This window comes from Condylura cristata, unplaced genomic scaffold, assembly GCF_000260355.1.
Source record: "Condylura cristata isolate star-nosed mole 26May11 unplaced genomic scaffold, ConCri1.0 scaffold00019, whole genome shotgun sequence".
Lineage (NCBI taxonomy): Eukaryota > Metazoa > Chordata > Mammalia > Eulipotyphla > Talpidae > Condylura > Condylura cristata.
The window spans coordinates 8,866,900-8,881,054 of record NW_004567120.1 but is presented as its reverse complement, the minus strand read 5'-3'; the positions used below and the strand labels follow the sequence as shown (position 1 = coordinate 8,881,054).

The window sequence follows — 14,155 nt, the reverse complement described above, 5'->3', positions numbered from 1 at the left end:
TATATGGGAGAAAGTGTTTGCAAACTGTATATCTGATAAGAGACTGATATCAAGGATCTACAAATAGTTTACACAATTCACGAAAAACAAAGCAAGCAATCCAGTCAAAAAGAACAACCCCATCAAAAACCTGGCAGAAGAATTACAAAGATACTTCTTCAAAGAAGAAATGTAGATGGCCAAAAGGCATATGAAAAAATGTCCAGCATTACTTGTAATAATGCATATTAAAACCACTATGAGACATCATCTCATACCAGTGAGAATGGCACATATTAAAACAACTAGCAACAACAAATGTTGGCAAGGATGTGGAAAAAAAGGAACTCTCCTGCACTGCTGGTGGGAATTCAAGCTGACACAACCATTATAGAAAGCTATTTGGAGGTTTCTCAAAAGGCTAAAAATAGAGCTTCATTATGACCCAGCAATCCCACTCCTAGGTATCTGCCCGAAAGGGCACAAAAACATTGATTCAAAAGCACACCTGCACCCCCACGTTTATTGTGGCTCTATTTACAATAGGGAAGATGTGCAATCAACAAAAATGCTCAAAAATGGATGACTGGATTAAAAAGATGTGGTACATATACACCATGGAATATTACTCAGCAATCAAAAAAGATAAACCCACGCCTTTTGCAGCAACATGGATGGATCTGGAAAGGATCACACTTAGTGAAATAAGTTACAAAGAAAAAGAAAAATACTGATGGTTTCATTCATAGCAGGAGCATAAGGGATGGGGGTGGTGGAGGGAGAGGGAGAAACAAATGTAATAAACATGAAAACAATGAACAACTATAAACCAGAGACATTTTACGGGGGTGGAAATGGGAATAGGATTAAAACTGGGGTGGGAAGAGAGCACTGGACCATGGTGATGGCACATGTGTGAACTGGTGAATTGGTGGTGGTAAACATGTGGGGATTACAACTGAGATAAAAAAAAAAATGCACAGGGCCCTCCCTGGTGGTGCAGCAGGTTAAACCACAGCACTGAGAAGCTAAAGCCACTTCCGCATGAGTTCGATTCCCGCCTGCCCCGAAGATGACCACATGGCGTGGCAAACCTCTCCTGACCCGCCCACTGCTCCCCTCAGCAGTGTACTTCGTCGATCTGCCTGTTTTGCTCCCCACCCTGTCTCTGGTGAATCCTCTCACCATCCACATCTCTGGCCTGTACCACAGTTCCATATGAATAAATAAATCTTTAATAAAGTAAAATAAATAAATAAATACAAGGAAAAAAAAATGTGGGCCGAAGTGTTAAAAGACCCTTCTCCAATGAAGAAATAGAAATATCCAAGAGGAATATGACATGTTTTACATCACTTATAATCATGGAAATGCAAATCAAAACCACAATGAGATACCATTTCACATCTGTGAGAATGGGAAATATTAAAAAAAAAAATAAACAAAAACAGGAAACACATATTGGCGAGGATGTGAAGAATAAAGGAACTCTCCTACATTCCTGGTGGGCATGAACTGGTCCAGCCACTATGGAAGCTAGGTGGAGGTTCCTGCAAACACTAAAAATGGGTCTACTAGATGGTCAAATAGTTCCACCCCTAGAAAGCTACCCAAAGAACATAAAAAACATCAATTCAAATGGAAAGCTGCATGTCTGTATTCTCTGTAGCACTATTTACAATAGCTAAGATATGGAAACAACCTAAATATCCTAAAACAGATGAGTGGGCCAAGAATATGTGGTATAGATATACAATGGACTACTACTGAGCAATCAAAGAGATAAACTGAAGCCATTGGTGGATGGCAACATGAATGGAGCTAGAAGGGATTCTACTAAGCAAAAAAAGTAAGAAGGAAAAAGGTAACTATCAGATGGCTTTATTTATATGCGTAATGTAGAGAAATTGAACCAAGGATCAGGAAAAAGGCAAAACTTGTAAGCTGGCCATACATTTTAGACATACAGCAGGGGAGCTTGTGTGACAGGGGTCAAGCCAGGGGAAGGAAGAGCACAAAGGACTATGGTGATGGATCATGGGTGATCTGGTGGGAGATCACCGTGGTGAGAAATGAAATACTGCAAAAAAAAAAAAAAAAGATATCCGTCTCAGTCACTATCAGATGATCAGATGCCACTCCCCTTTTCAATAACTAACTGATTAAGCTACTGGGGAGAAAATTTGGGGACTTGATTAAAAGTTGTTTATTAGCAATACATTATACTCCATCCTTGGAATAGGAGTTTCTTTCTCTTGCCTAATTTAGTGGATCTGTCACCAGAATGCCAGCTGGTCTTGGTTCCATGGCCAGTAGAAGGAAACTAATTTGAGTTTGAGCAGAAAGTAGTTTAGTTTGTTAACAAATTGAGGAGGGCAGCAGAATTGTGTCTGAAAGACCATAGTCCTGCTTGTTGACAGAGGGAGGGGTACTTATCCAGACTTAGAAGGGAGTAGAAGGGAGGAGTGGGTAAGATACGTCCTTCAATTGCTGTATCATTTTATCAGATTTCACTGGTAAACAATTCAAATAATTCCAAGTTATTCCATATCAGAACATGATTGACTATTTGCTGCTTTACCTTTATTTCACCTTTAGGATAGGAGAATATGGCATCCCAAAATATGCCTACCCTTCTGGCATAAGGATTATTTTTTTTTTTAAGATTTATTTATTTGTTCATACAGAACTGGGGTACAGGCCAGAGGCTCAGGGGTGGCGAGAGGCTTCACCAGAGACAGAGTGGGGAACAGAACAGGCAGATCGACGAAGTACACTGCTGAGGGGAGCAGCGGGCGGGTCAGGAGAGGTCTGCCACGCCATGTGGTCACCTCTGGGGCAGGCGGGAATCGAACTCATGCGGAAGTGGCTTTAGCTTCTCAGTGCTGTGCTTTAACCCGCTGCGCCACCAGGGAGGGCCATAAGGATTATTTTAAGCTAAATATTTTCAAAAAGAAATAGATGTAAGAAAGGCTTTCTGCCCTCCTCCATTTGCATAAAAGCAGGACATGACTTTGTTTTGTTTTTCTTTTTTAAGCTTTTTTTTTTTTAAGATTTAGTTATTTTATGTGTATAGAATTGGGGTACAGGCCAGAGGTGCAGGGGTGGTGAGAGGACTCAACAGAGACAGAGTGGGGAGCAGAACAGGCCGACTGACAAAGTACACTGCTGAGGGGAGCAGTGGGTGGGTCAGGAGAGGTCTGTAGCGCCATGTGGATCACCTCTGGGATGGTTTTAGAACTCATGCTGAAGTGGTTTTATCATCTTAGTGCTGTGCTTTAACCTGTGGGGCCACCAGGGAGAGCCCCTTTTTAAGCTATTATTACTGTCATTAGACTGTTACCAAGTAACTTGTTTAACTTATTTATATATAATAAGCCTTCCGTTTATGATCTGTCTAGCTATATCTTATCAAATTTAAGCAATCAAGATTATAAAATGTTTGAGCTTTTCTGTAAAGTAAATGCTCATTTGTTGATATGGAAAAAAAAAGGGACATTTGGCATACAGTTGGTTTGAATTTCCTTTCCAAATAGGGCCCTACAATCAGAATTTACTGTTCAATAAGGATTTTTTCCTGGCACATATAAAATTTTGCAGTAATTGTTTATCAAATGAAGTAACAATCAGCAAGCAACTTACTATTTTACCTATAATAAATGCATGCTATGCAGATAAATTTGTAAAGGTGACGTTACTGCCTTCTTGAGTAGGAAGGACCAAAGTTAATCACCAGTGAAAACTCTAGAGAAATCCTCATCCTTGCAGAGATGGTACCATAGGAACCTACATAGTAAGTTACTAGTTTAGCCCTATATTAGGTCCACCGAACCGTCTATAAGTTGCTACACCAGAAACTCAAATTCTTTTCATTAATCTTATGCAGAAATTTCTGAAAACATGGTATTATTTGCTTAAGATGTTATTAAAGTCCAAAGTTCTAACTAGCCTTCTCAGTTATGCATCACTGTGTTCCGTGTTCCAACATTTATGTGTGATGCATGCATGAATAAACTTGTTTGTTTTTCTCTTACCTTGTGTTTTATTAACCCAATTTACAGGACCCCAGCCAATGAACCTAAGATGACTAATGGAAAAACTATTCATCTTTCTCTAAAAATCTAACAAAACCTTAACATTTGTAAAGGTGGGGGCTATCTTGAACTTCTTCCAGATTTTTCAATGAGTACAAAATGACTCATCATGTTTGCTGGAGGATGCAGTGTGGCAGCTACAGAGGCCAGGATCTGAATGGAAAGTCTCCAACCTGTACTGGGGCTAGGTATACTGTTGTGAGCGTGGGTAGATGTGCCAGTGGACTAGAGTCCAGGCTTGTAGCTTGATGCAGGTGTGGTAGTCTAGGAAGGAACAGTGAAGAACAACCTCTGAGCCAGCAGGTGACACTCATAGCTAACAAAATGGAAAAGGTGGACGGAACCCCATGACGTGCTGGGAACAAGAGGCAGAACAGAACCATCACGTGGATTTCAAAAAGTCACAGCACACATGTGATGCTCCCACCACCTCCACCTCTCCTCAGCAGATGACCTCTCACCTCTTACTGGCCTCTCCTCAGTGGGTTCTTTCTGGGGTAGGACAGACTGCATATGGCCATATGTGAGTCAATAACTAAAAGAATGATCTTATCCTTCTTTTCTCTCTTAGCTTTCCCTTTTCTCATTGCCTATGTAAATATCCTTTTATTTGTTTTTAAAGACTTATTCATTCATTCATTCATTCATTCATTCATTCATTCATTCATCCATACAGAACTGGGGTACAGGCCAGAGGTGCAGGGGCGGTGAGAGGCTTCACCAGAGACAGAGTGGGGGGCAGGACAGGCAGATGGAAGAGGTACACTGCTGAGAGAAACAGCGGGCAGGTCAGGAGTGGTCTGCTGTGCCATATGGGTCACCTCCATGGCCAGGATCGCACTGAAGCGGCTATGGCTCGCTTGCAGTATTGCGTCCTAACCAGTTGCACCACCAGGAGGGCCCAAGTATCCTTTTATTTTAAATTCTGTGTGTACTGCGTTTTTAAGTGAGCTAGTGAGTACCCACCAACTGAGTCATTCTGCTTCCATAGGTTTGCCACGTTTCATTGTCAGAGGCAAGTGTATTCAAGGTGCTATGTATGGAGCATACTTATCTCATTTAATCTTCACGGAAACTACAGAAGATAAATGTCATTGCCTTATACAACAGATGAGCAAACAGAGGTGTGGGAGATGAAAGAACAGAACAATGTCTTAAGGCTAGTAACTGAAAGAGCTAGGCCTGATTTCCAAATTTTTATGGTACAGATTTTAGTAACATTTTCGCTATGCCACTAATGTTTATAAGAGTCTCTTTAACACATAATTATGCCTTTTTTTCTCCTTTACAATGAAAAAAAATACTATATCACCTTTGCCTTCTCATCTCAAATTCTCTAAGATTGGAATCTGGAGCAAAGGTATTATTTATGCATTTAACTTAAAAGTTAAAACTCTCTGGTTCCTTAGTTTTCATGATAGCTTTACTTAATTCTGAGCTCAGTCAAATTTAGATTACACAAATAATGTTTTTTCCTCTTATTCTTCTGAATAATGAAATTCTACAGCATTTTTTTCTTGATGAGCATATAGAATAATGTATGCTAAAATGCAATATATTACTGATTAATTATTAGCTCTCTAGAACCATAAGAGATATTAAAACTGGAGGGTTTTACAAATCTGGTAAAGAGATAAGATACAGAAATTTTAAACAAAGGGTACATATGCTTTTAAATTGTTTAATAATTTTCAAGCGGCTTATTTTACCCAAGGGACATATATACTCTAAGTGTAAAATTAATATAAGTGTTTATAATGTATTGTTCACAAGATAAGAACCTAACGGCAAAAATTATATTTGATGTATTAATAGATGTAATGTAACAAACACAAAAAAGATAAATCCTATTTTAGAGTGTCTTTCGTGTTCTTGTTATGAAATGCTAAGGATTTTCATAAAAACTTATTTGGGTATTTAATGTATATGTTTAATGGTATTTGAAGAGGCAATTAAATTTTGACAAATGAAAACATACCATAGACAAAACAAAATAGGCCCTTTATTTTTTTTCTGCTGTAGGCATTTCTTGAGGAAAATAGTGAAAGGTGGATGGAGAAATTTGTGGTGTGATATAGAGCAAGATTATATTCCTGCAGGGAAAAGAAACTATAGATTTCATCTTAGGGCCCCCTTGAAGGCCTAGAGGTTAAGCCTTAGTGCTATCACCACTACAGCAGGTATGAAAATAAAACAATCTTTAATTAAGCCATACTTTGAAGAGATTTACAGCATTATTTTTTCTTCTTAATTTTTTACATTTTGGAAGATAGTTACTTTTCATAAAGAACATTATTTTACATAGAAAAGACTTGGCCATTGTTATTTTAATAGAATATAGTAATTAAAAAATTATCTTAATTTTTTGTGTTTCAATTCTTCCCCCCCAACACACACACTATCTCCCTAAAATAATCAAAAGACAGGCTCTTCAATAATTTTTTTAAGTGTAAATTCATTCTGAGGCTAAATATTTTCAGAACCTCTACTTTATACTTACTCTAGTGACCTCATTGAAACATGTCATGATTTAAATTGTATAATTAAGATTAGGTCATACTAATCCAATATGATTGAAGTCCTAATAAGAAGAAGAACATGTAAAGGCAGACATGCGCAACGAAGAAGATGTGTGAAGACTGGCATAATGCTTGCACAGGCCACTACTACCACAAGTGAGGGGAGAGGCTTAGATCAGGCACTTCCTTATTTTTTTCAGAAATTAGCATAGCCCTGACTATACCTTGATTTGTGGTATCCAGAACTCTGAGACAATAAGTATGTTTGTTGTAAGTCTTCTAGTATGTGGTACTTTGTTAAAGTAGCACTAGTCCTAACAGACCTTAACTTTACCAAATAAAAACCAAAGACCTGGGAGCCTTTCTAGTCTGTACCACTTCCCAAGTTCCATATGCATAAATACCAAGGTTACGTAGACATTTCCTAACTTTAGGAGGCATCTGCAAACAAACAAAACAAAACCCACATCCAAAATGACACTCATCACAGAGTATGAAATGTGCTTCAATCCTGATTTGTAATATCTCTATGAAAGATGAAACCTCCTTAATGCTGCTCATTCTTGATTTCCACATCTAATCAAACATCAAGAACAGTCAGTTGTACCTTAAAATAGCCCTCTAGTGATAGTTAGTATTCTGGCAATTTGGCTGGTCTGTGATGCCCAGATATTTGTTGACACATCATTCCATATGTTTCTGTGAATGTGAATTTATATGAAATAAACATTCAAATTAATGGACTTTGAGTAAAATAGATTGCCCTTTATAATGTGGATGGGTCTCATCTAATCAGTTGAAGGACAGAATAGGTCAAAATAATGACTTCCTGTGAGCAAGAGGGCAGTCTGCCAGCGGATGATCTTAGATGAACTGCAACATTGATTTTCCGAGTCTCCAGTCTGCTGTCAGAATTTGGATTTGTACATAATTTGCATAATTTTGACTTGCCAGCCTCCATAATCATAAAATCAAACAAAACAATTCTTTAAGAGAAATAGAACTTTAATTTTAATATAGCTTTTTCCGGTGACTTCCTTAACTTCATTACTTCAGCCCACCATCATCACTTGCCAGGTGTATGATAAATTCATAATCTCTATTATCTCACACCTTTCTCTTTCCAAGCCTTTCTCTATGCTCTGTCAAATTGATCTTTCTAAGAAAACTAACTGAACACCCCGCATTGCGGTTCAAATTTCTGATAGGATTCCCATGGCTTTCAGGGTTAAGATCTTCTTTAGTCTTGGCAGTCCTCTACCTCTTCCAATTTCTTTCCTCACTACTCATCTATACACACCAGCCAATTAATTTTCTGTGCTATTCATCTGACTTCATTATTTTCTAAGCAAGAACTTCCAACAAATACCCATTCCCATATTGTGCTCTAGCACTTTTCCTATCTGAGAGATCTTCAGTCAGGTCCACTACTCTTAACCCTAATTATGAAGGTTATTTGCCAAATTAGGTTGATACTACTTTATTTACATCTGTTTTAAAATTATGCTGTATTTATTTTCTGCACAGGAAGATAAACTATAATCAATATAGACATTTATATATATTTTCCAAGTCTGAAGAATAAACTTAATGCTATAGATACCATTTCAAAAGATTAGCTATTAAGAGATATTACTGCAGAATTATTGATAATGATTACAAAATTATATTAACACCGACCACAGACTACCTATGTTCAGATCTTGTTTCTATCTTTTACTGTCTATGTGAATTTGGGCAAAATGCTTTCCTTCTGTGTACCTCAATTTCTTTATCTTGCAATGAGGTGGTATGCTTTCCAATGTGATTTATGAGGATTAAAAATGCTCATATATGTAAATGTGTAAGAAAAATTCTATATGTAAATTGCTTGTATGTATTGGTCATTGATACTATTTTAAAATGAGGTGCCTATATACTGAGATTCCATGGCTAGAAAACAGGAAACCAGTTTGGAATCAATACTTGCTACTTCTGTGAAATTGGGTAAATTCCTTAATTTCTATAAGCTTTAGTTTCTGCATGATTAAATTGAGATAATAATCACATCTACCTTAATGAGATATTACGAGTATTAAATGACATAATACAAAAGTCTAAGAATAGTGTCTGGCATATAGTCAATACTATACAGTGCTTGCAATTCTTATTGTTTAGTAAAAAGTGGTCCATATTAATCATACACTGTATTTTTTCAGAATTTGTTTCATTTTGTTTTTAAATTCTCTACAATTCAGCAGCAAAGACTGTGCTTTTTTATGTTTAAAATTTCAGCATGTAGCTACCTGGTACCAACCACTTTCTTTACTTACCTTCTTTTTTCTTTCTTTGAATTATAAAATTTTATTTTCAATTTTTTTTTTTTGCTTTGCCTTATTTTATTATTTTCTTTTAAGAAACTTATATACATTTTACATCATTCTTCCTTTATGTATAATGCATACTCTCTCCTCTCAGGTGTAGTCCCCATCGAATTCACACCACCAAGTCACCCATGTACCTAAGCACCATCACCACGGTCCCTTGTACCATTCCCAAGCTCATTTTGATTCTTCTCCCCCCCGCCCACTCCTTTTTCTTTAAAAACAAAACTAAACTGAAAAAAGGTCCTAATATACAGTCATTCTTGTCACCAAGAAAATGACTATATTTCTATTATGTGCACATACCTACACTTTGAGGCTCACAGCTGCACAAGATGCCCCTCTTTATTTTAACTTATAACAGGGCTGTCACTATCTATTATGGTTTGAAGAATTCAAGCCCCCAAGGAATAGTGTTAATTGTTATTGCAAGGTCAGTGGTGTAAAAAAAAAAAAAATCAAATTTGAACTCATCTGTCCATGTCAGTTTTTTCTCTTTTTAGCTCAAACTATTCTTCCCTCCTTATGTCTAATTCTAATCCAGAACATAATATAATTTGGTTAAAAAAAAAAAAGAAGAAGAGAAAATTACTGTTCAACAATACATTATTTTACACTGGTTGTCAAAAATCCTGCCCACTAATGCTAGGATGACATGAAATACAGACAATGTTATTGAAGAAAATGGACACAACTAATAATAATGTGAGTTTTCTACCAAAAAACAAAATTTATCATATAGTCCAAAATTAACTAAATGCATATACTTTGCACTTCATGTATCTTTTTAAAAAGAGGAAATACCTCATACCTTTGTTTATATCCATGAGTAGTTTCTTTTTCTTTTGGCGTTCCAACTTTTCTTGTTCTGCTTTCTCTTTTGCAATCTTTGCCCTCCTAGATTTCTCTTCCAATTCTTTTCTCTTGTAGTTTTCCTTCACTGCTTCCTGTATGCATAAAGTATAAAAATATCCTTTCATTGACTTCTTTATTAGAGAAACTGCACAATAATATGTTATATATACATATATAGACATTATCAATTATAATAACTTCAAAGTATATGTATAAACTTCGAGAAACTCTTTAAGATATGTCTTTTTGGAAAAAAAAATGGAAATAACTTACTCAACAACTATTATTACCTGGGATGATTTAACAATAAACATACTTTCCACTGGTGTAATATGAAATAGATTTGATACACAATGTTAAACATGGAAATATGTAGTAACATGCTATTAGCCACTTTACTGTACATTTCCTCGATCTGCAAAATAGAGATTTAAAATAAAGTTGAGCTCCCTCCTTGGTGGCACAGCGGGTTAAAGCACAACACTAAGAAGCTAAAGCCACTTCAGCATGAGTTTGATCACCGCCCTGGAAGTGACCCACATGTTGTAGCAGACCTCTCCTGAGCCTGCTGCTCCCCTCAGCAGTGTACTTCGTCAGTTGGCTTGTTCTGCTCCCCACTCTCTCTCTGGTGAATACTCTTACCATCCCTGTACCTCTGGCCTGTATCCCAACTCTGTACGCATAAATAAATCTTAAAAATAAATAAATAAATAAAAATAAAATCAAGCTCATAGGATTTTTGTGAGGAAAAAATGAGCTACAAATATATAGAGCTTAGAACATGGATTATGAACATGATGGCAGTAGATGTGCTGATGCTAATAATTACATCTAAACCAATAAGGTTATAAAATAACCAGACATTTTATCACAGGGAAGTATATCTGCAAGTTAATTGTTTTTTAGGTGTCAAGATCTTTAGGAATGCTATAATATATTTAAAGTTATTATATTTTACTTCCAATAGAGTATTTGTGGAAGTCAGGTCAATCAGTAAATTCCTGTAGATGATAGTGTAAAAAGGAAGTAAATTCAACAGGTGGAATAATGTCAGTTTCTTTTGAGTTCTGAGAAGTCACTAATAAAGAGAGATATCAACTGCAAGTTCTTTCCATCAGTTTTTTTTCCTATTATGATTAATTAGATATATTTCATAGCATGTGCCAACTATTTCACAAGAACTATTTTGTTCCAAAGATCCTAAAGAAAAGAACTCAATAACAAGAATACATCTATATTATCAAGCTAGAAAAAAAGATCCAATTTAATGCTGTCATCAGAGACACACTTTAGATTCTACATCCAGCTTTTCTTCTCAGCCATCAATCTTACTAAAATAGTAACTTGAAATTCACCACCATATTTGGAAGCAACAACTGCTCACAGCTTTCTCCACTAATTCTCATCATTACATAAAATCTAGTCTTTATGATCATCCCTTATTCTATGCCACTCTTAGGAAGTCCACTTCCTTCATCATATTCTAACTATTATATATGATATATTGTCACAAGTATTGGTATTGTGGTTGCCCTGACTGAGGGGATGTTGTATATATTGATATTGTAATGACCCAGATTGACTGAAAGGTGGGAAAAATTAAGTCATAGCACTAAAGTCATCAATTAACAAGTAAACAATTATTTATGAAGCCACTGATCATGACAAAGACAAGCATAAAGAAAAACCTGGCTATGCCTTGAGGCCCCACTTAAACAAGTGGTTCTGATATATCTATATCTATCTATATCTATATCTATATAAATACATAGATAGATATCTGAAAAGTGGTAGAAATACAGACACCAAATTTAAGCCAGTTTGCAATGCTGCTGAATTTATGTCCATGGTCCATGGACTGCATGTCCAGGTTTTGGCAAGAATCACAAGGGACTCTTAATCTGAGAAGTAGTCCTTTTATGTCTGTATCCTGACCAAGGCCAGAAATTCTCTGGACCAGGCCCTACCACTCTACAGTGCCAGTTTCCTAGTCTTGCCAAGAGGTTTGGAACCTTCACACTTTTGCTGCCAATTTTATTGTATGCTGACATTCTTGTAATATGAGTCTTCCCCAATAAACAAATTTTGTGTTGGTATGCTAAACAAACAAAACAAGCACACATCAAAAAGGCTTTGCCTGGGGTGTCTATATTGAAACATTTTGTTTCATGTTAAAAGACAGAATAATTTCTCCAAATCCTGCCTTGTAAAGAATCATTATTGTCAAAATGGCCATTTTTCATATATATGTATATTATATATATGTGTTTATATATAATATATATGTATGTATGTATGCATGCATGCATGCATGCATGTATCCATGACATAACTGTTCATTTTTTGCAATGTCTGCTTTCCTTTCTCAGGTGTAGTTCCCACTGAATTTCCACAACAAATTCATCCCTACACCATCAACACAGTCCATTGTGATCTTACCTCCCTTGTTTTGATCCCTCTCCCTCCTCTTCCCCTGCAGAATGTCTGATTTACAGTTTTCTGTTTGTTTTCTGTTTTGTTGCTTCTTATTGTTACTATTTTTTCCCAAATCCCTTATTTATAAGTGAAACAATCTGATATTTTTATTTTTCCTTCTGATTGTTTCACTGAGCATAATCCCTTCTGGCTCCATTCATGTTGCTGAGAATAGCATGAATTTATCTGTTTTGACTGTTAAATAGTATTCCATTGTGTATATATATAGCACATCTTCTTGATCCAATCATCCACTTTGGGGTACTTGGGATGTTTCCAACGTTACTTATTATTAAATAGTGCTTAAGTAAGCATAGGGGAGCGTGTACCATAAAATATATAAAAGAAAATATAGGCAAAATACAAGATATACATTTCAGTAACATCTTTAAAGACTCATCCCCAAAGCAAAGAATGTGAAGAAAAACAAACAGCTGGGACTACATCACACTAAAAAGTTTCAGTACTTTAAAAGAGATATTAGCAAAATCAAAGAGATGCCCTAATGACTGGGGAAAAATTTTTGCAGTTCATAAAATTGATAAGGGACTTATCATAAAGGTCTACAAAGAACTCATACTAGTCACCAAAAACAAAGGAAACAATCCAGTTAAAAAAATCTTTAGAACTTAAAGGATGTGGTATATTTATAAAATGGACTATTACATCACAATCAAAAAGGATAAACTCATGTGCTTCTCAGCCACATGGATATAGCTGGAAGGGATAATGCTCAGCAAAATAAGCCAGGAGGTAAAAGAAAATATAGATGATCTCATTTGTAGGAGGAATGTAGAGAAAACAAAAAAGGAATGTGAAAATAAGGTAACTATAATAAAGTAAAAATGAAAATCATCAGGCAACTATAGATCAGAGACATTCTGAAGGGGAGGAGGAGGAAGAAGGACCAGGACAATAGTAAAAAGAGCATCAGGGGGCCCTCCCTGGTGGCGCAGCGGGTTAAAGCACTGCACTGAGATGCTAAAGCCACCTGCACATGAGTTCGATTCCAGCCTGCCTCGGAGGTGACCACATGGCGTGCCAGACCTCTCCTGACCCACTCCCTGCTCCCCTCAGCAGTGCACTTCCTCGATCTGCCTGTTCTGCTACCACTCTGTCTCTGGTGAAGCCTCTCACCGCCCCTGAGCCTCTGGCCTGTACCCTAGTTCTGTATGTACAAATAAATTAAATCTTAAAAAAAAAAAAAAAAAAAGAGCATCAGGGATTATAGTGATGGTGCATGGGTCAATTTGTGGTGGGAATTTCACGGAGAAACCATACATCGTACAAAAATGTAGGATGGTGTAATGGTTACATTTTTTTTTTTTGGAAAAGAACTTGAAAGCCATTTTTCCAAAGAGGAAGTACAAATGGCTAACAGACAAAAGAAAAAAATGTTCAATTCCTCTCAAAATCAGGAAATGGAAATCAAAACCACCAGGAGATACGAATTACATATATAATACAGAATATAAAATTATACTAGTAAGAACACTCATATTAAAAAATGGGCAAAAACAAATGATGGTGAGGATATGGTGAAAATGGAAATCTCCTACACTGCTATAGGGACAGCAAATTGGTCCAACCCTACGGAAAGCTTTGTGTAGGTTCCTCAGACCACTAAAAATGGGACTACCATATGACCCAGCAATATCACTCCTAGGTATCTACACACAGGACACAAAAACATTAATTCAAAAATGGCCATTTTACAAAAAAAATATACAAATTTGATGTTAACCCATATTAAGTTCCCAACAGCACTTTTTACAGAAATAGAAACAAAAAAAAAATCTAAAATTTGTATGGATCTAAAAATGACCTTGAATAGCCAAAACCATCCTGAGAAAAAAAGAACAAAACAGAA

General features: G+C 36.3%; 1 protein-coding gene across 1 annotated transcript in view; it reads right to left on the bottom strand.

Moving 5' to 3' along the window:
• DIAPH2 (diaphanous-related formin 2) overlaps nt 1-14,155 on the bottom strand; it is an 831,186-nt gene that overhangs the window by 191,993 nt on the left and 625,038 nt on the right. The window contains exon 25 of the mRNA XM_004685633.2: nt 9,767-9,902. Within this exon, the coding sequence (XP_004685690.1) occupies nt 9,767-9,902 (136 nt within the window). The remainder of the gene's footprint in view (nt 1-9,766; nt 9,903-14,155) is intronic.